The 26319-nt window shown below is 40.6% G+C and overlaps 1 protein-coding gene across 5 annotated transcripts in view; it reads left to right on the top strand.

Moving 5' to 3' along the window:
- The window catches only part of FYCO1 (FYVE and coiled-coil domain autophagy adaptor 1), a 45994-nt gene that overhangs the window by 2224 nt on the left and 17451 nt on the right, over nucleotides 1-26319 (top strand). For 4 of the 5 annotated variants that reach the window (XM_064671270.1, XM_064671248.1, XM_064671264.1 and 1 more), the window contains exons 2-14: nucleotides 7249-7431; nucleotides 8910-9016; nucleotides 10048-10173; nucleotides 13781-13887; nucleotides 14766-14909; nucleotides 15641-15734; nucleotides 16128-18758; nucleotides 19652-19744; nucleotides 20802-20920; nucleotides 21826-21993; nucleotides 22423-22572; nucleotides 24022-24227; nucleotides 24564-24708. In XM_064671270.1, coding sequence (XP_064527340.1) covers nucleotides 7377-7431; nucleotides 8910-9016; nucleotides 10048-10173; nucleotides 13781-13887; nucleotides 14766-14909; nucleotides 15641-15734; nucleotides 16128-18758; nucleotides 19652-19744; nucleotides 20802-20920; nucleotides 21826-21993; nucleotides 22423-22572; nucleotides 24022-24227; nucleotides 24564-24708 — 4145 coding nt within the window. In that variant the 5' untranslated portion in view covers nucleotides 7249-7376. The remainder of the gene's footprint in view (nucleotides 1-7248; nucleotides 7432-8909; nucleotides 9017-10047; nucleotides 10174-13780; nucleotides 13888-14765; nucleotides 14910-15640; nucleotides 15735-16127; nucleotides 18759-19651; nucleotides 19745-20801; nucleotides 20921-21825; nucleotides 21994-22422; nucleotides 22573-24021; nucleotides 24228-24563; nucleotides 24709-26319) is intronic. The other variant, XM_064671279.1, reaches the window with a different exon arrangement.

Raw genomic sequence — 26319 nt, 5'->3', positions numbered from 1 at the left:
CTTCTAGTATTCTTTAGATGTTGTTGAGATTATTAAACTGAAGGGAACTGTAAGAGCCCTGAGTGCTTTCATTGTTACATATTACTGGATTTGTTTATTTATTTGTATTACTATGTTTTTATGTGTTTGGTTTTGCCAAAGCAAGGAAACTTTTTAGCAGCTTGTATCCAGTCTAGTTCATATTTTCATGTAGTAATTCCTGTTTGTCCAGGGAGTGGTGGCTGTTTGTGTCCAAAAATTCTGTAGTAGTACTAATTTAAAGTACTTTACCCAAACGTATTCTGAAGATGGTTTCACATTTGTAACACTGGTAGAAGGAGCAGAGCCTTTTTGCAGAGTGCCTGGATGTCAGTGCTTGGTACAGTGCTGGGAAACTTGCTGCGCAGGGCCTTGACTTGTATACCCTTCCCTGTGATTTAATATTTTTGTCCATCAAAGTATTCTGTGTTTGTTCATGGTATAGTGATCTCAGCAAAGATATTTATAAACAGTTAACCCCTGAATGTGTCCACCATGACATTTAATTTCTTGCTGGGAAGAAGGATGAGAACAGGAAAGCTCTTGCTGCTGCTACAAGCCAGTTTAGGTTTTGAAAGTGAACCGGTTGGATCAGGGTATCCCTGAATAACTGGGCTCATGCCACGCCTGCGTCATCTGCGAGCCTGTCTGTTCCCAGCCGGCCCAGCAGTTGCAGTCTCATACAGGCCTCTCTTCCAAACTTTGGGGCTTGAAACTCTGAAATTTCCCCTTCCCTACAGAATGGTGACCTACACTAGAAAACCCACAAGAAAAGAGGGAGAGGAAATACTCTGTTCTTCCTGCTGCAGAGGAAGGAAAACAAGAGTTCTTTCTGTTGGCTCTGGGGCAGCATGAAGCACTTGGTGGCCTGTCAGTTTGAGTTGTCTCAGTGTGCTTTTCACTTGCCTTGCCCTCTGTTTGATCTCCATGCATGTGACCAAAACCTTTTCAGTGTTACAGGTTGCTAGTTCACTGGGAAGTATATACAGGCCAGGAGTTGTCCTAGGGAGCTGCCACTGCTGTTGGACATGTGCAGTGCTACTGGTGGGCAAGTCTCAACACCCACCTGCCAAACTTCCCAAAACCATTAGCTGGAGGAAGCCTTTTCAAGTGCCTTTGAAACTTTGTCTTGGAAAGCCTGCGTGGAGTGGTAGATAAAAAGGTAAAAAATCCTGCTAAGGAAAGGTCCCATTCCAAAGAGCCAGGATGTAATGGTTGTTGCTTTTAACCTATACCAAAGTCTCAGAGGTGGCTGAAATGCTTTAGTCAGGCTGAGCTTGCTGAGGGAGTTAACAAAGCTCAGAGGCCAACTTTGGAGACCTGAAAAACATGAGAGTTTTTGAAATCTCCAGGCTTGGACAATGAGCAAGTTGGGTGTCATGAATCACCAACACTCCTTTGCAGCTGGAAGTCCTCTGCTGTTTCTGTTTCTGTAGGTGTCTACAGGGTGCTCCTCAGAGTAGCACCTGAGCATTAGGTGTATGGCTTGAAGAACGTGTAAATAGTTGTGCAAGTTATGGAGTGGAAGAGCAGGTTTTGTGGCAGGGAGGGTACACAGTGACATGGGGAGAATGGTTTGGGAGTATGAGAGCACAAATGGGGAAAAACCTTTTAACTTCTGAATGAAATATATCTTTTCAGCTCACCATACAGGCAGAGGGATACCTTCTCGAGGGGGAGTGAAATAGGATGGGAGCAGCTGAGAAGAAGCAAGTCTCTGGGAGAGTTATGGTTAGGTTAATTGGTAGATATTAGTAAACAAGGTAGAACTCCTGACATGGGGTGAGGTCTGGTGTGTTCTAAGGAAAAAGGGCAGACGAGTTTGTTAAAAGTGATACTGGTGCAATTCCTGTTATCAGAAGAGTGCTCTTCTCTTTGTAAACTGACTGCTTCCTCAAACAGGGAATTTCTCTGGTCATGAGATAGGGCTGAGACAGGGTTGTCTTTGTGAGATATGTACAAGCCTGTGATGTTGTTTGAAGAAAGTGATTGTTTGAGTTCATGTTGTTCAACAGGAGTCTCTGTCTCTCCTCTGATGCAAAGTCTGATCCCTCGTCCTGTGTGGCAAAGTTCAGTGTAAGGTTTTAAAGAGTTTTAAGCCAGGTCTTAGAGTGGAGGTGCAATTCAGTAGGTGCAGCATTAAAAAAAATTGTTAGGGTTGCCAGCTTTGCCCACATGAGGTTAAAAATTAACTCTGTCTCATGGAGTTCTTACTGTGCCACTAGTATAGTCATGTCTGTTGCCTAGTTTTGATCTTTTTCTAAGAACAGGTTACAAATACAAGGAATAGGGCTGGAATGCAGGTCAGTTGTTCATAGAAAGGGAAGATTGTACAAAGAAATTTATAAAACTTTACTGATTCTTCTGTGTCAGTCTCTCTTTCAGATTAGGGATACAAGCAGTATTTTATGAATGTTGTTAGTTTGTGCACCTATGCTGAAAAATGCAAATATCCCTAGAGCACAAGAGCCTTCCCACAAAACAGCTTTACTCTAAGGAGTCCTGAACTATAAAGTGCTTCTTCTCTGTGAGGCATTTGTGAAATACATGATTGTTTTTATGCACTTCATCTTGTTACTCTATTCTGCTATGCCAAAATAAACTTCAAAACAAGGTTTGTGTGTATCAATATGTGGAAAATCCAGCATGAGTTTGCAGCATGGTCTTATACTTGAGGTACTAGAAGAAATAAACATTCCTTTAAAATGTTTTTGTTTGTCATTGAAATGTGAAGGTTTGTTGGTGTAGAAAATGCAGGGGGAAGATTAATTTAGCAAGAAAATTTCACTTCTCAGAATGGAAACCCTAGCTGACATTAAGGCTGTGCCTGCCTTTTGTTTTCAGTTGTCCTATGTATTGTAGTCCAGCGTGTGTTTATATCAGTCACATTTCTTTGCATGCAGTGTTAAAGCACAAAGGTTTGGGTTGCCCAGTAAAAGCGTGTGTGTGGTTATGACAGAAGAGTCACTCTGTCCTTTTTACAGCTCACTTCAGACTCTTACTTCCAGCAAACAGTTCTTCAGCTTCATGAATGTGCAGCTTTATGTACCTGCATGGGACAAACTGGGAAAAGCTAGCAGCACAGTTGCCAAGAATTCCACTGGGGCTCTGTTTCCTGTAACAACAAAGTACCAAGTAGTTTTTCCAGACAATTACTGGAATGAAATTATTTAGCTAGATCAGTGGTGTTGCGGTCCTGAGAGTTAGGGATTTTCTTTTCCCAGTTCTTTCTTCATCTTTGCTGTGAGGTTTGTATTCAGTGTTCTTTTGTTAGTGTGTCTTGTAGCCAACTGTATGACTAGATAGGTTGGGGTTTTTTTCCACAGTGTGCTTTGCTGTTGTCAGTCAGTATCTGCTTTTATAGGACAAATCATGTTCACACCACACAAGGGAATAACGCAGTTAAGGTTGTTGTGACTCACAAACATAAGTTTTATCTCAGTATCCTCACTTGTCTGTTTCGTTTCATATAGAATGTTAGAACAGGCATAGGACTGCACACACCAAATATTTAAAGGTGTTATGATACTGTTGAGGGACATGTGATGAAATGTCCTTATTTATAATGGCTAGACCAGAGTAGTTATGTTAACAGGAAATATTTCTGTAAGCAGTACAAAGTAGTGGATCTTGGTTTCCAATGAGTAGTTCTTGTAAATCTGATTTACTGCTTAGTTGAATTACACCAAGTCTGCAGTGTGAGCTCTGCTCTTAGAGTACGCTGAAAATGCACGAGTTGGGAGTGGATTCTCTGATATCAGGCTATAACAGAGGTCTCACTGCAGCCTTTTTATCAATGAAGGGACACTCTGCTCATGGACTTCCTCCCAAATTACTGTTCTGATTGCACATGGGGGAGTGTAATATTTTGAAGACAACTACCTTCTGTCAAAGTTGGCCAAAATTGACCAATGAAGTAAAAAAAAATGTACCTGCTGGAGATGCAGACATGATGTAGAAAATTTTATACAATCAGATTAAAAGTAGGTCATTGTAGCTACTCCACTAACCAGTTTAATTACAGTCATTAAACTTTGTTTCCTGTTTTATATGTGTCTCACTCCCCTTCAGGTAAATCTTTTCTTTTCCTGGACGTGGGCTATTTCCTTTCTGCTTCTTTCTTTAATCTCCAGGATATCCTCCTCTGTAAAGAAGATTGTCACCCCCACACCAGTACTTATGCCAGCAAGAGAGGCAGGAACCACCTTCAGAGATCAGCAGGCACAGCCCAAGAGTGTGAGGAGGGACTGATGACATGTGTTGCCTCCTCTGTGCCACATCTTTAGTGTAGCTGCACTGATGTCATGGCAGCTCTGCAGTTCTTGTGCAAGTTAATGCCATCAGCCTTAGTCCAGTGCTGTTATGTTGTTATGTAAGAGGTAATGATGCATCATCTGAAAAGCTTTTGACCCGCAGCAGGTCATTTGTGCCTGAGGAATGTATCATGCTGTTTTCGCGTAGCAGATATTTACAGGCGTACATAATAGGATAGGAAATGCTGGAGGAACAAGGTTGTGCTCCAAAGAATTCTGTGATCAGGAAGGATTAGATCAGGTGTTTACAGAAGTTCTTCCTATTTTGAAACACTGAGAAACCAGCTAAGGTACGTTACCAGCTTTCTTTGCCACTGGCAGTGGGAGCTCTGCACCTTTCTGAGGGATGGACTGTGTTTTCTAAGAACACCTCTGGAAGGACCATGGAGGGGAGAAGTACCTTTCTCCCCATTTTGCAGAGGAGAAGGCAAGTAAAAAAGCTAAAAAAGCTTCAGCATATTTGCCTTATGTAATAGCCCAGGTCAAAAGATCCCCTTCACCTCTGGGAAGAGAAGGGGTTAAATGCATGTCTCAGGTTTGGGAGCTGATGCAAGGAAGGGGGAGCTGTGAGACCTTGCTCCAGGTATTGAGAAAAGGGGTGACTGGGAGTAGACAGAGGAGCGGACTGTGCAGCTACATCCCTCCAGCTGACTTGTGGTCTCTGTTCAGGATTTTCACATTCTGCCTAGGAGATCCCAATGGGAATAAAGATGCATGTCTTGGGCACATTTGACACAAGAGAATCAACCCATTGGGAACACAGCCTTCCCCTGCGCTGTGCCACTGAGCTGTTGTGACTTCTGGGCAAACACACTCATTTAAGCAGTTCTAGTGGTGCTGGGGAAACTCTAAACTGCCTTAGTCCTCCTCCAGTGAATATCTGACTGGGCACCCTGCTGGGAATTAGCACTTGGCAAGGTCCCGTGCTGTGCCTGTCTGCTGTAGGATGCCCCATATCCTCCTCCCTGCTGGTTATTGCAAAATAAGGGCTCAATTCCAAATTACCTTCTCTTCCAGGCTCTCTGTACATGCCTGCTGTTGGCCTGGTCATTGTTTTCCTGGCATGCCTCTTTGTGCCTCTGAAGTCTTGAATGGGAGCTTGTTGTGGCCTTTGGGAAGGACAGGCAAGATCCCCTTATTTGGTCCTTGCTCTTTTCCTTCTTTGTGTGAGGAAAAGCATTTGGTTTGGTCACACTTTTTAGCTTGCATTGCCCACATGGCACTTAATCTTTTTGTAGCAGTTGCCAAACTGAACAGCTATGGCTGATGTTACTGTGTGTGCTTAGAAAAGGAAACATTGACTCAGTCGGATTGTTATTCTTGCTTTTCTTTGTTGGTACCCAAGCTCAGCAAGTTGCCCGGAAGTGTGGTAGTTCGTATGTTCACTCAGTAGAATCAAGGTAGGAGTCTTGGGTATGTAATATTGTTGATTTAGGGTAAAAAATTGTGTTTGACACCACAGAAGGTCATCTGGCCTTCTCTCCCCGAAGCTACCCAGTTGTGGTGGCCAAGGCCCTTCACCGGACAGCACATGGCCCGTGTGACACTTGAGTCATAACATAACAACTGCCATCAAAATATGGAAATGGAAACTAGCAGGTAACGAAAGACAAGTATTCAGAGAAGCACACTGGTAAGCCTAGTTTCAGCCTTCTCTTTATACTTTATCATGTTTCTGTCTCTGTGGCTTTGTTAAGGTTTGCTTTGCTTCAAATGGAAAAGAATAGGGGATCACATCAGGATCATTTCGTAACAATATCGTGATACATAGGGAAGGATGGTCCATTTGATTAATTCAGACACCTACATCAGCCATGCCAATTTAGTTCTTTTGGGAGTGAAAGAAGGAAAGAGAAAGGAGATGTAATAATTTGACCTAGTCACATTACATTTCAAAAATTTGTAAGATTTTAATTAAAACTTAATTTCATCTTGGTTAATCTTGAATTATAACAAAAGCACTGAAACGTAACAGCAAATTTTCTAAAGGTTCAGTACTTTGGGTGTTGTGCTTGCTTGAAAATTTGGCTGTACCACTGCAGATGGAATTCTGAACAACCTTTGAACAGGATGCTTAGTAAGTTCCCTGTGCGGTTTCTGTGTGGCCTTTTTTTTTCTGAATGATTGTTCCTAGATTAGTGTTTGAAAGTTTGGATCCCCAGGCATGGTTATTTTAGTAAAGCATTTTAGGCTTTTAATTAATTTTACTTACAGAAAGATTATCTATGAGTGCTAGGTATAACTCGTCGTTGTCCTAAGCAAGGGAGGTGGTGCATGGTATGTTTATCCAGCCAGGGATGTTGTAACAGAGCTTAAAATAAAGTGGTGTCCTCTTACATGTGTTGGGAACAGTGGGTTCTGAGAACGGGATGGGAGGTGTTTCTCATGCTAAAACCAGGCTCCAGTACTACATCTTTTAGTAGCTCTTATGCATTAAAAGTACTTTACAGTGCCAGAGAATCAAGAGTGCATCATTTTTTGATTCCTTGGTCCCTGCCTACTCTATGTCTTGAAAGTCTCCCTGAAATGGAAAAGTTGTCATATCTTTTTACTCTGCAGCCTGTAGGGAAGATCTAGCAGAGTGCTTCGAGAGGGAAAATCACATGTCATTGGAACCTCCATCAGGGTCACAAGATGGATTGCATGAAATGCCAGCCTGAGCTGGGCTGTACAACTGACTGTGTTGTATCTACAGTAAAAGAAAATCGCTCTCTGAGGTTTGCTCAGTAGTTTTGAAAGATATAACTGAAGAAATAACTGAAATGGAAAGTGAAATCTATAAGGAAATAAAAAAGGAGATTCCTGGAAAAGAGTTGGCCTTGGAATTCATCACTAAACAGGATCTAAAATGCCAAAGCACCTCTCTGATGCTCATTTGAGCTGATAAAAACTTTCATTTAATTTTTGATTTTTACAGTTGCAGGTGTTACAGAGAAAAATAACCAGCGTCAACCCAATGGTCATCAAGGATATGAACTCTGCTGTTTTTATCTAGATGGATGAAAAGGTTAACAGCCCAGAAGGGGAGTTCCTTTTGTTTTCGAGATGGCAGCAACTAGTGGTGAAAGCCAACTGCAGCGGATTATCAGAGACTTGCAAGGTACAATGCCATGCTGGCAGAGGCATTCTGTGGGCTGGACTGCAACCTCTATGTTTTAGATAAAACAGAGTAGAAGTTGTGTTTTCAGTTGTTACTCTTTCATGCAGCCATTATAGCAACATAATTCAAGGTGTGTGATGTGACTGAGGTTTTTTTGTGAAACAAGTGCTGTACCTTCTGCAGGACCCTAAATTCCTAAATCCTGCAAATTTAAACATACAAGATAAGAAATAAGAAATATTTTTCATGCAAGATAAGAAATAATTTTTAAATATAATTTTTAAAAAGGTGTCTGGAGTGTGCATTGTGAGCTAGGACTTTGAGATAAGAAGGCCTAATTTTTAGACCCTTCCTTGATGGGAAGCTGGTGTGGAGTTGCTGCTAATGTGGGAAGGGAAAAAAAACAGGAGGCCAAACCAAACTAGGAAGGGAGATCCAGAGGAAGAGTGCTGGCGAATTGAACCTGCTGTTCTTGCTACAGTGGAACCTAACTTATCCTCCACTAGAAGTAGCCAACCTAATTTTCAACAGTTCTGTTGCAGGCAGAATTGGCAGCAGATTCTTAACAGTTTGCCTGCTCTCTGTCCTGATCAGCTGCTTATACAAAGATCCGAATATTTTTCCTTTAAATTTTTATTAAATATAAAGTATATGCACCAAAACTGGGAACCTTGATCTTCCCACAATATAAAAAAATGAGATCTATGTACCTGCTAACAAGAAGAGATTTTAATTTGCAAAGGCGATCGAGTCGGACTGGGAGCTGAGGCTCACTCAGTCACATGAATTAAGTACAACACCCAAGTGGAAAGCAAATTCAAAATCAGTAATTTCTGATGCTGAGAAGTGCACCTGTTGGGGGTTAGGGTGTCCTGGAGGACAACAGAGTTTGTTTTGACTTGAGTTTTCCTCACCCACTACAGCTGTACATTTGAGGGAAGAGAAGTTGCTGTATGCTTTTTTTATGTAAATTATTTTCCCCGTTTGTGTTTGTAACCAGCACAAGCTGAACCTTCCTGAATAAAGCATGGAGAAGATAAATGTGCTGACCGAATGACTGTTCTCGTGTTACTGATCCCCTTTAGCAGATTACATGCTTTGTCCTTTCTAATCAGAATTCTGTTTGTTCTGTGGCAATACCTTAATGTGCACATGAAACAGCAAAAAGTTATTTCTCTTTCCTCTGCTGAGGTAGCAGTTAGCAATTGTCTGTTACCAGTTTTTGCTATGTGTCAGAAGTGCTAAGTGTCCTTTTAAGAAGAAGAAATAGTCCACACAGCAGGTTGACATAGCTTGAGCTCTAGTTTTCTTACAGGTGGTCTTAAATTGCAAGCATATCAGTAATTTTTTTGCCCTGTCATTAAGACATTTCAACTAAATGCAAAATATCCATGAAGAAACCGTTTATTTAGTTGTTTATGGATTCAGTGCTATATATCATTTGCATTAGTTAACTATTTTGGTGTCTTGTTTCACAGATGCTGTGACTGAGTTAAGTAAAGAATTTAAAGAAGGAGGGGAACCGATCACAGATGACAGTGGCAACTTGCAAAAATTCTCCTACAAGCTTGAGTACCTTCTACAGGTAGAAAATGATGTGTGTCATTTGTAATCCACCAGCAAAGCTCAGCCTTGTTTTCTCTTACTGCCTGTTCAATATGTGGGGTTTAACTCAAATAATCATAAATGTCCTACTGAGTCTCTTTTTATTTTTTTTTTTGTGTGTGTCTGGTAAGTGGACTGAAATGCATGGTGCTTATTGTACTTATTTCAAGTGAAAATAAATGTAATCAAAAGGAAGAGCTGGCAGTTTGATTGAAGAATGTAAGGCATTTCTTCTTGGATCTGAAAGATCTGAGCTTGATTTTAGAGATATATCCTGCTAAGTTATCCTGGAAAAACTGTGGTAATGAGTTCTTGACAACATTTTGATGCAAAATAAATATTAGTGAGCTGTTCATGGTACAAATATAGTAGTGTGAGTAATTTACAGAATTTTTTGCAATTTCACTTTAGAAATTCTTTTTTACTGTATGGAAGGCTTAATGCAAAATGCTGATTTTTAATCTGGAATGCTATTTTTTTCCCCGATCCTCAAAATTTAAGTAAAAGAGAACATTGCTGGACAAACTGAAATTCAGTTTGCATAGTGTCTTTTCCACATATACTGTAATCGTGTCACTGATTGCAACAAAGACATGCTAATCTAGCTTTAATCTAGGCAAGGGAGTTTTAATTGAGTTGCAGAGGCTTCAGCAGAAGCTGAAGAATCCTTCGGGATTTGAGTGGCCCAAGCTGCAACTGGTTGTTAGTTCATTGCTCTTGAACAGCTGCCGAATCTGTTGTAAATCTTTGTTTCGGCAGTTTTGAAAGGATGTCTGTATTTTAAAGAGACTCAAAACATTTTTATCTGTTACTGTCTGTAAAGTAGCTTTTGTAACTGCTGGATTGCATCAGCACAATGCAATGTCTCCTTCCTTTGTGAATACACTGGCTAAAGCTAAGAGGAGTCATGAAAGCTCATATTACTGGGAGAGGAACAGAATTCCAAGTAGCTATATATAAATATATTTATAGTTAAGTTTTGCTCATTGCATTTTGTTTTCCTCATTTAAGTTTGACCAGAAAGAAAAAAGCACATTGCTGGGCAACAGAAAAGACTACTGGGATTATTTCTGTGACTGTCTGGCAAAAATCAAAGGAGCTAATGATGGAATCCGCTTTGTCAAGTCTATTACAGAAGTAAGTATATCAGCTAAGTATTGTAATATGTGGTTTATGCTTTGGTAGGTCTTTTTAGAGAGCATTAGAAACAAACCAAAAAACTCCACTGCTTTTAACATATAACAAAAAAAATAGGGGATTTTTATTTGTTAATTCTCATGTAAAGTATAAAAATGCAAGATTACCTTTTTTACTAGAGCATTAAATTATGTAGGATTAGATACCTTGACTCCTGTTTCGAAGGCCACTTAAAATAAGTGAATGGACCTGTTTGGTTGTGCCCTGCCTTTTCATAAACTTAGTGCCATTTTCTCTAAAAAGAAGTGAAAAATTAAGTCAAGGGCAGAGCCTGCCATCTTTAGCACAGCTTACAGCAAGACTTGGCTCTAAGAGTAAGATGAAAGGTTCACCGTATTTGACATTTCTTAAGACCTTTTCAGCTGGTCTGTAGAGTTGAGGAGGACTGACTGAGAGCAGCAATTTCATCTTCTGTCTCAGCTTTGTTCCTCTGTGTGAAATAGCATGATGAAATGACTTGGAATGGTTGTCTTTATTACCTGGGTTAAGCTGTTATGAACAGCACAAAAAGCCTTGTTTCTGTTGTATACAGTAATAAAAGCTTAATCTTGTAAATGCCATGTTATGTCTTCAGCTCAATAAGTGGGTGGAATAAATACTGTGAGAAGCTTTCTGTGTTGATCCTGTCTGAGTCCTTAGAACCGTTTGAAGATTTTCCTTGTGGGTAGAAGAGGCGGTGGTGTGGTGGTGCCAGCCAGCATTGTCGTGATGCTCGGTGCCATTATCTGTGAGCAGGGCTAACTTGTATTGGCAAGTTACTATTTACAGCACATTTCCCTATTAGCAACTCTTCCACAGCAGCTCTAGATAATGTTGTTTTGATCCATCTGGAAAAGAACCATGATACTGTAGCAGAGGCAGGCCCTGAGTTCTCTACCTTGCTTTCTTCTCCCTGCAACTTCAACAGTATTAAATTTTGCTGTTCCAAGGTGAACAATCCAGGGAAGGGCTCCAGTTTGTTTTACCACTGGGAAGGAAAAGAGGGGAGAGACATGGAAATTTGATTTGAATTTCCCATTACTTCCAGGAAGACTGGCAAAGTAAGGACAGTAACTGCTGCAACAGGAAAGATCCTCTGACTACAGATAGTGACCCCTAAATTCTCAGTAGCAGTAGCCAATCTGATTTCTCTGCAAAGGTGATTGTGCTGTAGTCTTTAACAGTCTGTTGCCTGTGGTATCACCTGCATATTACCACATGTAAAGACTTTGCTTTTTCCTCCTTCAGTACCTCTGGCTGCTTGATTGTTAGCACAGTATCAGAAGTTATTGTTTGGAAGTAGGATACTCTCTATTTCAAATTATGTGCAACTATAGAATTTAGCTTGTGGAAAACTTCTTTTAACTTTATTAACTTGTGCTTTAGGAATACGAACACTTAAAAAAGAATCAATCAGCCATTTCAGATAACTGAGCTGGCAGACTTGGGTCCGTGACACAAAAATATGTTTGTTATTTCCCTTAATTACAGGTAGAAATCATCAGCCAATCTTTGAACCTGGGTGCATAGAACACAAAGGTTTCCAAATGTCATTTATTTGCTCATGGAACAAGACTTTGACTTTCAAAGGTGGAAGTGAACAGAAAGGAAAAAGCAATGGCAGTTAATTTTAAGAATGATCAAACATTTAACAGCATAATGCCTCCCCTTCTGCTCTGCCTTTAGTACTTCTAATATTCGGGTGCATGATGGGCTAGAGAGGTGGAGCAAGGAGGCAAATGGAATACCCTGGAAACTGTTATCTGTTAATTACAGAGGGCTTTATTCTTTATGGCAGTAGGTGAGCAGGGAGTTCTGATCATTCTCCTTTTCCTTTCGAAAAGTGATTACACTGAATACACATCTTTCCAAATCTTGACAGCCATACATAGCACCTTATCTACAGTGTTTGCTGTCTAAATGGAAACACTTCCAAAGCCAGATGCTGCCTGCCTCCCTGATTGCTAGTAGGGCTCTAGTGGGCGGTGGCATGGTTTTGCTTCCTAGTCAAATAGTCTTTGGCTATTTGTAGCTGCATATAAATTTTCCTCTAGTCCTTATCATGTACATTTGTTCTGGTATCTCCATGCTTAAAAAAGGCATTGCAATTTAAATTGATAAACCAGTGGGAGTAAGGATAGGATTAATTCTGTGGCTTCCAGTGGGGTTTTTTTTGGACAGTTCTTAATGTATTCACTAAATGTGCCTAGTTAGGAAAAACACTTCTAAGCTTCTGTGCACAGGGTGGGCATAATCTCCCTGAAGAAATCTTCAGACATCTCCAGGGTGAATGAAGGTGAAAACCTGTTGGTAAATTAAATTTGCTGTTTCTGGGGTACTTAGTGTTTGGGGACCATGTTTTTTGTATTTTGTGTCCTATAGAATTCAAAACAAAAAGCAGTAAAAACTGTTGCTTTCTTTGCTCCACATTTCATTTATGTTCCTTTTATAAAGAACATTTTTGTATGTAATGGGTTATTGAGCTAAATGAGGAACCTGTGTCTTACTTCAGAGCATAAGCCCAGTAACAGCAAAAACATGGAAGTTGAGAGTTTTAGATATTGCTGTTACTTCACCACAGTGGAATATTGATCAGCAGGAGAGAAAGCTTGTGTGGCCTTCTTTTACACTAACTTTTCAAGCAAAGTTTACAGTAACCTACCAACTTGTGCCTCAACCCATCTAATATTTGTCTTGTCTTCTGTTTTAGATAATGAGTTTATTTGCTTTGTTAGTTGGATGAGCAGTTTGGTGAGAAATTCTTTCATCACGTACTGATTTTGATGGAAAGAAAAAGTGAAACACTACTATTCAGAGTTTCACTATTTTGCAGGACAGAAAATGGTTCAGATGTAAAAGACATCAATCCCCGAAGTCAATCCCAATCAAAACATCAATCCCCAAAGTCAATAGCTATAACAAAATTCAGTGCTGAGTTTTGTGATTCTGCTTATGTTGACTTAACAACTGTCTTCCTAAAGAGATCCATCAGTTTCAGTCATGCAGCTGCTCTTGGTCTGAAGTAAGAATTAAGAATACTTAACGGCTAAGTATTAAGAAAGGCTTTTTGCATCATCTGGGGTTACTGTGTCCATGGGGATGTATATTTGTATATGTATACATTTTTGTTCTGTGACTAGACCTTTCCTAAAGCTCTTCCAGCTGTGGCCATAAACGTCTTAAGCATCATTCAGCAGTCACTTCTGGCTTTGCTGGGCATATTGAGGTTTTGGCTTTTATTGGGAATTGTCCTTAGCATAGTCTGTACTCAGGTACTCCATATATTCTATGATTCATTGGTCCTGTGATGCCTTTTTTAGTATTATAAAGTGGACAACAGCCAGCTGTAGAAAGAAATTTATCCTTCAAAAAAGATTCCACCCAATGACAGACTTGGGAGAAGGTGTCTCTCAGTGGCAGTTCTTCCTGCTTTCCTTGACAACTTTTTCCTTTACAGTGGCTTACTGTGAGTTTTTTTTATGGCGCTGTGTAGACTGTTCTGGCCATATTTCTACATGATTACAAATGATATTTAGAATTTTCTTTTCTTGTGGTTTCTCCCTTCCAGCTAAGAACATCTCTTGGAAAAGGAAGAGCATTTCTTCGTTACTCCCTGGTTCACCAAAGGCTAGCAGACACCTTGCAGCAATGTTTTATGAACACCAAGGTGACCAGGTGAATAGCAAAGTACCTTGTTAACTAATGGGTGTTTGCTCAGTGTGATCTAGCAACATCACCTAGTAGCTATTGAAAGAAGTTGAATCCCTTCCAAATGGGTGGCTTAGAGAGCTGGTAATAGGATATGAAGGATAATAGACCTTCTGGCCTAGGTCACTGGTTCATATCTATCTTGGGCTTGTAAAGATTGAAAGTTAGTACAGCTAAATGTGTGTGGAATGGGTGGTACTGGTGCTTCCGTGTGTCGATCTCAAAGGTCATGTTTTCATAAGTATGGAAGATCCTGTGTTTGATCAGCTGCACATCATGAGGGAGGATTAATTTGGATATGTTGCACAAAGCCCTAGAAAGCATTTCCATATGCCTCTGGATTGTCATACAGAGGAACAACTTGCCCCTGGCCAGGGAACACCAAAGGTAGCTTGTAGTTTTTTGGAGGGACACCGCTAGGGCATTTAGAATAAGCCAGCTATTTTCACAGTGTATTTAGCTCTGGATGCTGCTTTCTGTCCCTCATTTTTGATATACTAAGTGAGTGCTTTAGGTATTTACTGTGTGATTTTCCCATGTATAGCAAATATATTGTATTGTCAGTGATTTGCCCAAGCACTAGAGGAAAAAGTCTTCTGTGCAGGGGCTCCTCTGAAGATATTTATGTGGAATTAATTAAAGTTGTTTAATTTTTTTTACATCAAAGGGATGGGATGTAGTTTGGTGGGTCTAGTTGCTTTCAGTTTGTATTTAGTGTAGTGTATCCTAATTTTTCTGGGGTGGAGTAAATAATGATGTTGTTGAGGTTTTTTGCAAGAGAAACTGCTTCTTCTCTTTTGCTTATGAATAAGTATTAAATTGTTTTTTGTTTGTTTGTTTTCAAGTGACTGGTACTATGCAAGAAGTCCATTTCTGAATTCCAAAATGAGTTCTGACATTGTGGGTCAGCTCTATGAGCTCACTGATGTTCAGTTTGACTTGGCATCAAGAGGCTATGATTTAGATGCTGCTTGGCCAGCATTTGCCAGGTAAGATAGAACCACTTTGTCATTTTGTATTAACAGGGCCATAAACCACTTGCCTGCTAAAGAACCTGTAAAAGTTTATGCTTTTGAAGGTACGAATACTTGTGTTAGAGCAGGTATATACTTTTCCATGTAATTATTCTATGAACAAATTGGCCTGTTTTTCCTTCTAGTCCCAGCAATCAGAGCTGATGCTCTGTAATACAGTACTTTCAGTAACAGCAGTTTAGGCCCAAATCCTGAGCTATTCTCATCTATACAGGCACAAGAAGAAATGTTCTTGGCTTCTGTTTTAAGAACTGAGACATACAGTGGGTGGACAGGCTAGCAGTGTTCTTCACTTGCAGCAGTGGTGAACCCAGTAGACTTGGGGAATAACAAAACTACTAGGTCTGGTCCAAATCCATTTGTATCAATGAGAATTTTCTAGGGCCACTTGCTGCCACCACCTGGTTGAGCTGCTGCCACACAGCAATACAATTCCTTAGAGTAAGACTGCACTGGTTCTTGTGGATGTGGGAAGTCATGGCTATCAGCCCCATAATCTTTTATAGGTGCCTTCGATATCCCTGTTTTATTTTTCATCAACTTCAGTGGTTGTTGGCCAAGGCAGCAGGTGCAGTTATGTCTTTTTGGACGTGGTAGATACCAGTAGATAAATCTTACATATACGAGTGGAAAGACCTGTATATATGTGCTCAGAGTTATATATTGTTTCTCTGTGTGATCAACAGAAGGACACTGTCCTCGCTTGGATCTTCAGCATATTTATGGAAGCCTCCAAGTCGCAGTTCCAGCATGAGCAGTTTAGTGAGCAACTATTTGCAGGTGAGCAGATTGCAAATAAGTATTTATGTGGCATGGTAGATCTTTAGTTGGCATAGTTCCAGAGAACTTGGTGGTTTTACCATGGTTGTGACTCTTACAATGCTGAACTACAAAAAAGGGTTCTTAATTAAAAGTAAAGGGAATTGTCTGGTAGCTGAATCAGCTGAATGTGCAAATATTGTAAAGGAAAAAAATATATTCAGAAGACTGCCTGCAGATAGGTATGCTTTCATCTATCTTTTGGGAAAATAAGTCCCATTTCCTATAAGTAGATATCTTGTAGCGCTATGAACACAACGTAGAATGTCACTGTGTGTTAAGAATCTGAACTTGCATTTATGTACATGTTTAATACTACTTAAACATTCTGGTTTTCCCCCTCTGTTCATTTAGGCCCAAGAGTTTCCCTCCAGCCCTGATGTAAATAGCTCACTAAATGTTGAACACCTTGAGGGCTATGAAGAGATGCGTTTAGAACTTGACCAGGCTGAGCTGAGGCAGAGGGAACTTCAAGATCGTATTCACCAGCTAGAAATGGAAAACCAGGAGCTCCAGGCAGCTGTCAGCCTTCAAAAAGAGCAAGTACAGGTAGAAAAGGAGAAGAGCAATAACTACAGTGAGGAGAACTCCCGGCTGACAAAGATGATCACAGAGTTACAGAAGCAGTGTGAGGTCTCACACTCCACCCAGAGCACTGTCCATGACCTGCAGAAGTGCCTACAGTCATTGGAATTAAATGCAGTGGAGCAGCAGAAAGAATATTCAACAAAAGTGGAGCAGCTGTTGACCAGCAAGGAAGACTATGCCTCAAAATTGCAGGTTTCAAATCAGGAGCTGGAGACCTCGAGGGCTTTGATTGCTGTGAATAATCTTTGCATCGATGACCTCAAAGCCAAGCTGAGTTCTGCAGAACAGAAGAATCTCAGCCTCCTTGCGAAAGTTGATGCTGCCTTGGACGAAAAGGGGCAGCAAGCCACAGCCCAGTGTGACTCTGCCCTACAAATACATGCACTGTTAGAGAAGCTTCAGGAGATGGAAAAGGAAAAGGCAGATATGCAAAGACTCAATGATGAACGTGCGTCTCAGCTGCAAGCAGCAAAGGAGGAGCTGCGGCTGAAAGAACAGGCACAGAAGGAACTGGAATCCAGATACAATCGCCTCACTGCTGACTCCAGAGAAGAAAGTGAAAAGCTGATTGGGAGCCTGGAAACTATGACAAAGGAAAAGGATGCACTTCAGGAGGCCCTGACTCTGAAAGGAAAGGAGATGGCTGAGCTCCAGACCCAGGTAATGGGGTCGCTGGCTCAGGTGGGGTCACTGGAAAAAAGTCTTGAGGAAGCCAGGAAAGAAAAAGAGAAACTTGAGGAGGAATATGGTAGGAGGGAAGGAGCACTGAAGCAGGAATCCCAGTCACAAGCAGAGCAACTTGCACTACAGGAGGGTCACTTAACAAAGGTGAGTCAGACTGTGTGTAGCCTTGAGGAGCAAAACCGCAAACTCATGTCTGAGAAAGAGCATCTTGGGCAGAAAGTCAAGGAGCTGGAGGAGCAGATGGAGCAGCAAAACTCTGCAGTGACTGAATTGGATGAGGAGAGCAGGAAGCTGAAAGCAGAGAATGTGAATTTGCAGCAGTCCAAGAACAAGATGGAAGCGAAGCTGAAAAATGTGGAAGCTTCTAAAGCTTCCCTGGAAGCTGAGGTAGCCAGGCTGAGAGCCTCTGAGAAGCAACTTCAGAGTGAGATAGATGATGCCCTGGTGTCAGTTGATGAAAAAGAAAGAAAGCTCCGGAGCGAGAACAAACAGCTGGATGAAGACTTGCAGAATGCTAGGAGGCAAAGCCAAATTCTGGAGGAGAGGTTGGAGGCTCTGCACTCAGAATATGAAGAACTAAGGCAAAGAGAGGAGACCACCAAGGAGTCTTATGCCTCACTTGAAGGCCAGCTAAAGAGTGCCAAACAGCATAGTTTAGAAATGGAAAAAAGCTTGGGCACCTTGAAGGAAAGCAAAGAGTGTCTCCAGTCACAGGTCGCAGAGAAGGAAGTAGAACTGCAAGGCTTGGAGAGCCAGTGTGAGCAGCTGAGAGCAGAAACTGAAAGACACAGAAAGAAAGCAGAGACTCTTGAGGCAGAAAAGCTCAGTGTTGAAAAGACGTGCCTTCATCAGACAAAGCTTATAGAATCCCTCACATCAGAAAAAGAATCAGTGGAAAAACAGCAACTACAGCAGGCAGCTTCCCTGGAGAAGGAGGCAAAAGAGCTGGCCTTCAGACTGACCATGAGCGAAGAGCAGTTGGAGGTCAACCGAGGTGAAGTGTCAAGGCTGCAAGCAGAAGTCCTCAACCTGCGAGTCAAGCTTCAGCAGACCACTGATGAGAGAGAGAGGATGAGAGGTGAGCTGGAAGTTGCTGTGACTGCCTTGAGTGAGCACAAGGTGCTTGTTCAGCAGCTGAAAGAGCAGAGTGAGTGTCTCAACAGAAACCATGTGCAAGAACTGCTACAATGTAAAGAAAGGGAAGAAGTGCTGAAAAAAGAGCAGGAGACAACAGCCCATCAAAAAGCTGAGCTGGAAAATAATTTGCTGAACTTGAAGGAAGAGCTATCCAAGGTTAAGCAGTACTTGGAAAATGCTAGAATGGAAAACGAAGAAAACAAAGATCTCCTCCACAGGACCAACACAGATATGGCTGAACTTGGTATTCAGATTTGTGGCTTGTCCTCTGAAAAGATGGATGCAGAAGAGCAGTTAGCCCAGGCCAGAGAAAGGCTCAAAGAACTGGAAGAACAGGCGGCAGAGCAACAGAAGAAGCTGAAGCTTGACATCTCTAATCTCAAAGAAGAGAACAAGAGCTTGCAAGAGAAATTAGAGGAGGCTCAAATATGTGCCGCAGCTGTCCCAAATCTGCAATTGCAGCTGGAGACAGTAAAGAAACAGGCACAGAGTTTCCAAGAGACCAGCCAAGAAGAGCTGTCTGCAATAAAATTTCAAATGAGCACAGAGATTCTAAATTATCAGACAAAATTCAAGGTAAATTAATGTAATTATTATAGCTGAGGGAGCTGCTTTACCATCTGCTGCAACAATTACTGCATGAAATCCTAAGTTTTGTGTAGGTCAGGCTCTGAGACTAGCATGCAACTAACCTTAGCCTGGGAATCTGAAAATGTCTCTACACTCATGATCTAGGCCTGTCTGAGATAAAATCACTCTTCAGAGTGTTATGGACCTGTACAGTGTGGCCGTCCAAGCCCAGTGGAGAAACCATCCACTCCTTGAGAGGGTGATGATTTCTTATGCTGGCACTGAAGGTGGCATCTGCTGTAACTATTCCCTCTGGTTACAGCTGTGGTTGTTCTCTTTTTTGGTAGGAACATTGCAAGACCTGTTCCCCACACCTCTAACACTGCTTCTCCTTAGAACTGACTCTGATGAAAGCAGACTTAAACTGAAACCATATGCTTTTGCAGCTAATTCTCTAATGTATTTTTGCTTTCAGCTGCTCAAGGTAGCAGCTGAGAAGATCAAAGTTTGGCTTCCAGAAAAACCTGAATCAGCCCTGTATATGTGAAACAGCACACCTAAAGGCTGAAGATTTTATTGTGGGTTTTTTGCCATTCTGAGATAACGTCTAAGACTGGTGGTTGATCAGAGGCTTATGCCATTGCATGAGTTTGACCTTCTTTTTGTTCAGAATTGTAATAACCTATGGAAAGTAGCAGTAAAACACAACTAGTGCCACCACAGTTTCCTTGATTCCAAGAGTTGAGTGTCTTTTTAGCTGTCTTTCATAAGCCTGACAGTGGTGCTGCATTTATCATACGCATGGCGCTAAGAGCACTCACGATTCACAACTGGGAATTTTGTAAATGAAGGGGTGGCCGCTAGAAGATTTCTAACTCCTGGCTCAATCTCTCTGCTAGGCAGTCAGTGAGGAGTGTGGGAAAGTGAGAGAGCAACTTGAGGAGCAGAAGAGACAACAGCATGCTGCGGAGGAAGAGATTACCGAGTTACAAGTAGGTGCTTGATCTGATTTAAAACCAGAGGCGTTTGTGTCAGCAGGCATTAGTGTTATAGCTGAGAAGGCAAGCAGCATTTCTGATGACTGGCTGTGAGTCTGAGAATGCCTTGAATAAATACACCATGCTGCAGACAAAATACTCAGCAGCTGACAGCCACCAAAGCAGAGATTATGAAAGGCATAACTTCACTTAGGATTTGTTCTCTTTTGAAAGCTAGCCAGGTTTTCTGTAAGACCTGGCTATGTGTTCTCTTCTTGAATGGGAATGCAGGTTCAAAATGTGTCTTTCTTAGGCCCTGCATGCCTTAGGCCCTCCCACTGTACACAGTTACATGTCTGGATCCTTCTGTTTTCAGGCTTCAAAGGGCACTGAATCAGAGAGTTAATCTGTCTGAGAAATAACCCAGCCAGAAAAAATATAGAATTTTTGCAATAAATTTATTGAACAGTTGAGTTAGGAGGGTCATACTGAGTTGTAAGGAATCCAGAAACAAGGGAGTTAAGGTTACTGAATGTGGCCCTGCCTGTTAACAGAAATACACACACCTTTAGATGCAGTTGGATACATTCCCTGAGGACTCCAAGTTTGGCATACTTGGCATACTCTGGAGAGGCTAGCTGTGAAAGGAGTTGGTTTTGTTGTCCATTGTTCTTCATATTCCATATGGCTTTAATAAACAACATTTTTCCCCTACTTAATTTTTTACTTTTGAATTTTTTTAGGTGGTGAAAAAGCTTTCAGGGTGTATTCTTTTGCCATTATCTTTGAGAGATTTTCCTTGATAAAGAGGCAAAAGCTCAACTGACATGAACTAACAAGAATTACAGGCTTAATGCTCTCTTAGTTTAGAGTTTATCCCTTATTCAGTGTGACAGAAGTAATCAGTCACTAGTACACAACTAATTACTGCCTGCTTATACAATAATATCTTAATTGGTTGTGTGGCTGTAACTGATTCTTCTGAAACATTGTTAGCTGTCCTGGGAATTGTCCTGTGCATGGTAAAGTGTTATTTTTATGTGTAAGGAAATACGGTCATTTATTTTACTAGGCTGCAAACACGAGTTTGTCCAGAAAGCTGGATGAAGCAAGAGAGCAGCTGTCTGAATCAGAATCTGCTCGGCTGCAGAGGGAAGAGGAGGTGACATCTCTTAGAGAACTCTTGGAAAGGTGAGAGTTTAGGTTCTTTACATGAGCCGTTAATTGTAAGCTCAGCAAGGGAACAATAACCAAAATGTAATGAAAATTGCTGGGGTTTATGAAGTACCGTGTGCCACAGGGTTTATATAGGGCAAATAGTGCATGGGCACTGATGAGGAATGTCAGATTGACACTTCAGATAAGAAATAGATAAATTACACAGCACACATGAATGAGCGGTTTAGATTTTACTGTACTGTTAGCTGAGGACATAAATTCATTGTATGTCTTCCTTCATGAAACTTAAAGATGTTCTTATAACCTTCTTTTACCTTATAGGTTAAGCACAAAATTAAAACAATATTGGGAGGGGTTGTAAGGAATGGAAAATTTAAGGTTTTGGGCTGTTTGTTTTTTCTCTCCTCTCCATGAGCTTCAGGGAATCAGCAAGAATTATTTGAATGGGACCACATACTGCTTGTCTTTGCCAGGTTTCTTATCAGCTTTAATTATCGAACTCAGGCTGTGTTTTCAAGGTCTGTAATGTGGGCCTGTGTGGTGTGGATAATCTGGAAATCAGAAATAGAACTCTGAGGTGTGGACTCACACAACCACCAAAGCCTATGTATTTTTATGTTTTTTGCTGATATCATCTGTTTTATTCCCAGTGTGGTAGCCATCATAAGCTTTACTATAAGCAGGCCATCCAAGAAATTGCTGGTTGCTGACTGTGTTCACTAGATGGTGGACTATGTGCATTTTCAGTGATGCAGAAAAGTGGAGAGATTCTGTCTAGCTCTAAAAAATTTGCAAAATTGAGAACAATTTCACTGAAACTAACCATTTATCAGGGTGGAGTAGTCCGTTCTTCCATGGGGAAGACTTAAATGCACATGAGCTAAAAATGATTCTTAATTGCCTTTATATTTGATCAGGATCCAAAAAGAAGCTGATGAAGCAAAAGAGAAGATCCTGGATTACACTGAGAAGCTCAGCAAGGTGGCAGCAGACAAAGATAGCAGTGACCAGAAATTATTTGCTGAACTGGATGACCTGACAAGAACAAAACACTTCCTTGAAGAGCGTTTGATAGAACTTATCAGGTTGGCATCAAAACAAACAGCAAGCAGAAATTAAAATCCTAGCTTAGGATGTTGAGGGATACTGCCTAGGTGGTCCAGTCTTGTATTCCTGAATTAAAGATACAAGTAATAGCCAAATTCATCAGCAGCTGAAATTTTGCATTTCCATAATACAGTAAAAATTGTAACACCGAATGTTATCTCCTTAATTTGCTGCCTTTTTTGCAAAAATATGTAGTTCTCCACATGGCATGTGTTCTTCTCCTTGTCTTCCCAGAAGCTTCAGGAGGTTTTTCTATCTATCTTCATTTCTGAAAGCTCCTCAGAAATTTAGAGCAAAGGAATTTTTACTGTGAAGCTTTCACCAGCATTCCACTTGAGGTTAGTTAACAGTAAACCAGCACTGATAACTTCTGTGTGTTTTTCTTTCCTTTAACTGTGTCTCTGCAGAGATAAGGATGCTTTGTGGCAAAAGTCCGATGCTCTGGAGTTCCAGCAGAAGCTTAGTGCAGAGCAGAGGTGGCAGGGGGACACAGAAGTTAATCACTGTCTGGACTGCCAGAGAGTGTTCTCGTGGATGGTGCGCCGACACCACTGCAGGTCAGTTTGTTGAACTGTATTGCACTGTTCAAAAGCAAAATTCAGTATGATCATCTACATGGATGAAAGATTTCTTAATGTTTGCAGTTCAATGATCAAAATAATTGATATATGACATTATAGAGGCTGAAAGAACACACGAGCTTGGAAGGGGATAAAAGACATTAATGGAAAGGTCCCTTGACATGTATTAAGACAAAGATCTGGATGCAACTCTGACCTGGGGAGTCTGTTAGTATCTCATTTCTGGAAACAAAGATAATCACACCCTACCTGGTGTGTTTCTTTGAAGGACTGTGCACTTCTCTCTTCATGCTCTAAACAATATTCACTAGGATGGTTTTGCTATTGTGATGTAAGTATTCCAGAACAAATTCCAACCTGCTGTGCAAATGTAAATTTTTTTACTTACACTAGATATGCTGAGAGATAATTACCGATTGCAGAGTAATCTTTTTTTTAAAAGTTGATATTAAATTATTTCCCCTACAGTTAGTATTATTTATACGATCTAGATTTATTAAAATATTTTTAAGTGCATACATTTCAGGGTCCCAGTGATATATTTGGTTTGGCTCTTCACTGTTCCTTATTCTCATGACCTGATTTGTCATGTAAGGAAAGAAATACTGGGACTGTTTCAACTGCATATAAATGTAAACAGCTTTCCATGGGGATTAGTGAATAATGAAGTCATTTTAGGTAAAATCTTCCAAATTACTCATTTCTGCTAAAGTCTGTGAAAGGTATTCGTGTTGATGATTTAAATGGTTATGAAAAACAAAACCATTAAAACTTCATGAGTTGCAGTCATCCCTGCTGGGTGCTTTTCTTCATGAAAATCTTTAAATGCTCATTAAAAAATAGTTGACAGTTTAATACTGAGAGACTTCAGAGTGAAGAGGGCAGGAGGGATGAATGTACATGTATGAGTCCAATACTGTTTTTTCTTTCTTGTCTGAAGGGGAGAGGGGTCATTATGAAGCAGAGACATATAGATGTGTTCTAACAGTCCTTACAATCAAGTAGAGTTTTGCTGTACCTTAGTATGAGACTTGGCCTGTGCAATATTATTAAGCACATTTCCTTTCTATGTACTTAGTATAAATATTATTTATTTGCATTGCATATTTGTGTGCATTTGGTTGTTTTATGTCTTTATATTTAAATGTAATTTTATTTCTTTTTTAGTACTTCTAGTTTTTTCTGTTTTCTCTGTTTATTAAGGTAGCGAAATGTGAATGTGAATTTCTGCCCTGTGCTTGTCAAGAAGACTTGTTTCACTTCAGAAAGGAGCACAGTCTGTATAATGAGTTCTGCCACGGACGTAGTTTTCACTCTTTTGCAGAAAACAAGACTGTTATGACAAAGCCCCAAACTCTGTCACGTAGATATGTTCCAGCTGTATGTGGTGCTTTTCTAACATCTTTGGTTTTGAATCATTTCTAGAATGTGTGGTCGCATTTTCTGCTACTACTGCTGCAACAACTACATGGTGACAAAACCTGGTGGAAAAAAGGAGCGTTGCTGCAGAGCTTGCTTTAATAAGCCTAGAGTCATCGTGGACAGTACAGATGACTCTGGATCCAGTGCCAACCAGGAAGGATCACCAGGTTCATTGGAATCGCCAGTGTCACCATCTGAGAGGACTTTTGGTTAGTTTATTGTTTGCATGCTGTGGAGAAATAAGTAGGGTTCTCCAAGAAACCACATGGTCACCTCCTGCTCCAAGGACCTGCAGTAGGTCATGGAGTGTTTCCAGGGTGTGACTGATCCCATCTTTGAATTTGATTGGTATTGACAGAAACATGTATGTATATTAAATGAGTGTCAGTCAGCCCAAGGTTTTATATTAGTTCTGGTAGTTACTTAATGCTTCTGTAAAGGTAAAGGAATGGCCCAGTCTTCCCCCTTAAGGGCTTTGCTTGTTTATTTTCCAGACAACCAGCTAATATTGTTTATGTTTATTTTCATGTCCTTTTATGGCACAGTTGCAAGTGAAGCCTCTAAACCACCAGATGATGCAGCATTTGATATAATCACTGATGAGGAGCTGTGCCAAGTACAGGAAACAGACTCTCTCCACAATGAAAGTCAGATGGAAAGAGTGTCTCTGGATCAAAGCATGACAGATTTGTGAGTAAACACTGGTTCATAGAGAGGAGACTCTTTTGGGTTTGCTTTAGAATGTTCCTTTTTTTCCCCACTGAGAACCTCTGCATAAAGAGAAGACACCTCTGTTCTGAGGCCACATGTTCATTAGACCAACACAAAATAATTTTGACCTATTTGAATAGTCAGCATCAAGTCTAGTAAATATAAACAGCTCCATCCTCTCCCTCCACCTGTTTCTCCACAGCACAGGGGAGTAGTCCCAGCTCTGTGCTGTCATCAGGCCAGCTGTCACCTTTAAAGCAGCATTCAGGCCACGCTGGATCACTGGTCATGCACACGACTTGTAATAAGAGCTAAGTGATACTGTCAGACTCACCACTGTGTAGTATCAACAGAACAAGGGGGTGGAGAAAAGTTAAGGAAAGATGTGCTCTTTTTATGACAGGCTTCATTGAACTAAATGTGAAAGAACCTGTCTGTGTCCATAGGATTCCTTTTTACCTTAAGATGACAGCTCACAGAAAAGAAAAAGAGCAATTGTGTAGCTAAATCTGGCACAAGTTTGTTATTTCTTTCTTAAGAAAGGGAGAGTGAATGTGGATTTCAGTAATTTTTTTTTTACATCTATTTCTACACTGAATTAGCAATGAAGAGGATCTCATCTGAATATCTAAATACTTGGTTTGCAAATTATGTTGTAGTATTATAGTGTAATATATATCGAGGTTTAAACAAAATGTTGATTTACTATTGTTCAAATATTTCAAGTATTTTACAAAACTTCTGTAAAATATATTATCTTTTGAGAAGAAAAAAGAAAGACAAATTTCATCTAAATGATGCACTTGCTTTGCTTCTGAGCAGAAAAATAAACTTGATAAATCTAAATGCTAAACTGAAAATAGCCACAGAGGTACCAGTCTGTTGCTGAGAAAGCAGTTCTAGACTCTTTTGCCTTCAGGAGACACATTTCTGATATAAACCACAGTGACTTGCAGTTTGTTTATTTGGTAAAAAAAAACTTTTCAAAGTTCTATGTTTTTGTTTCTTGGTAAATAACTTGTCTGTATTCTGCCTATTTTGTATACTGTTGACACTGACAGTATATTTCTGCTTGTGATGTGCTGTGCATGCATGAATGAACTGAGCTCCACAGTGCTCTTATGAATTGTTTTGCAAAGGGGCAGTTTGTGGTGGTGGGTTTTTGTATGTTTGTTTGTTTTATAAAGGAAAAAGTGTAATGTACTACTAATTTGAATTTGTGCTGTCTGCAGAGGGTATATCACAGGTGAATTAGCTCTGGAGAAAACAACCAGAAGAAATAAGTGTGGGTCACCATTTGTTTCAGTTTGGGATTGATCTAGGTTCGTCTTGTCCCACAAAGTATTCAAGCTAGAAGGAAGAATTGCCACTAACAATGGAATACTATTCTTGAAGAGTGCCCATGCAACAACCTACTTGCACCATGTAAACTTTTGCAGGTTGTCCATCTCCCCTTGTTCACATATTATAGGCAGAAGAGCCAGGAAATAGTGTTTTCTCTCTGCTGCTCTTGGTTATCAGTTTCCTCAGCAGGTGGGAGAGTCTACTATGGTCATACTTGGAGCGAGAACGGCCTTCTTACATTGCAGA

The sequence above is a fragment of the Pseudopipra pipra genome, chromosome 1 (assembly GCF_036250125.1).
Source record: "Pseudopipra pipra isolate bDixPip1 chromosome 1, bDixPip1.hap1, whole genome shotgun sequence".
NCBI lineage: Eukaryota > Metazoa > Chordata > Aves > Passeriformes > Pipridae > Pseudopipra > Pseudopipra pipra.
Note: the sequence above shows the minus strand (reverse complement) of the source record. Positions and strands in the feature narration are given on the sequence as shown.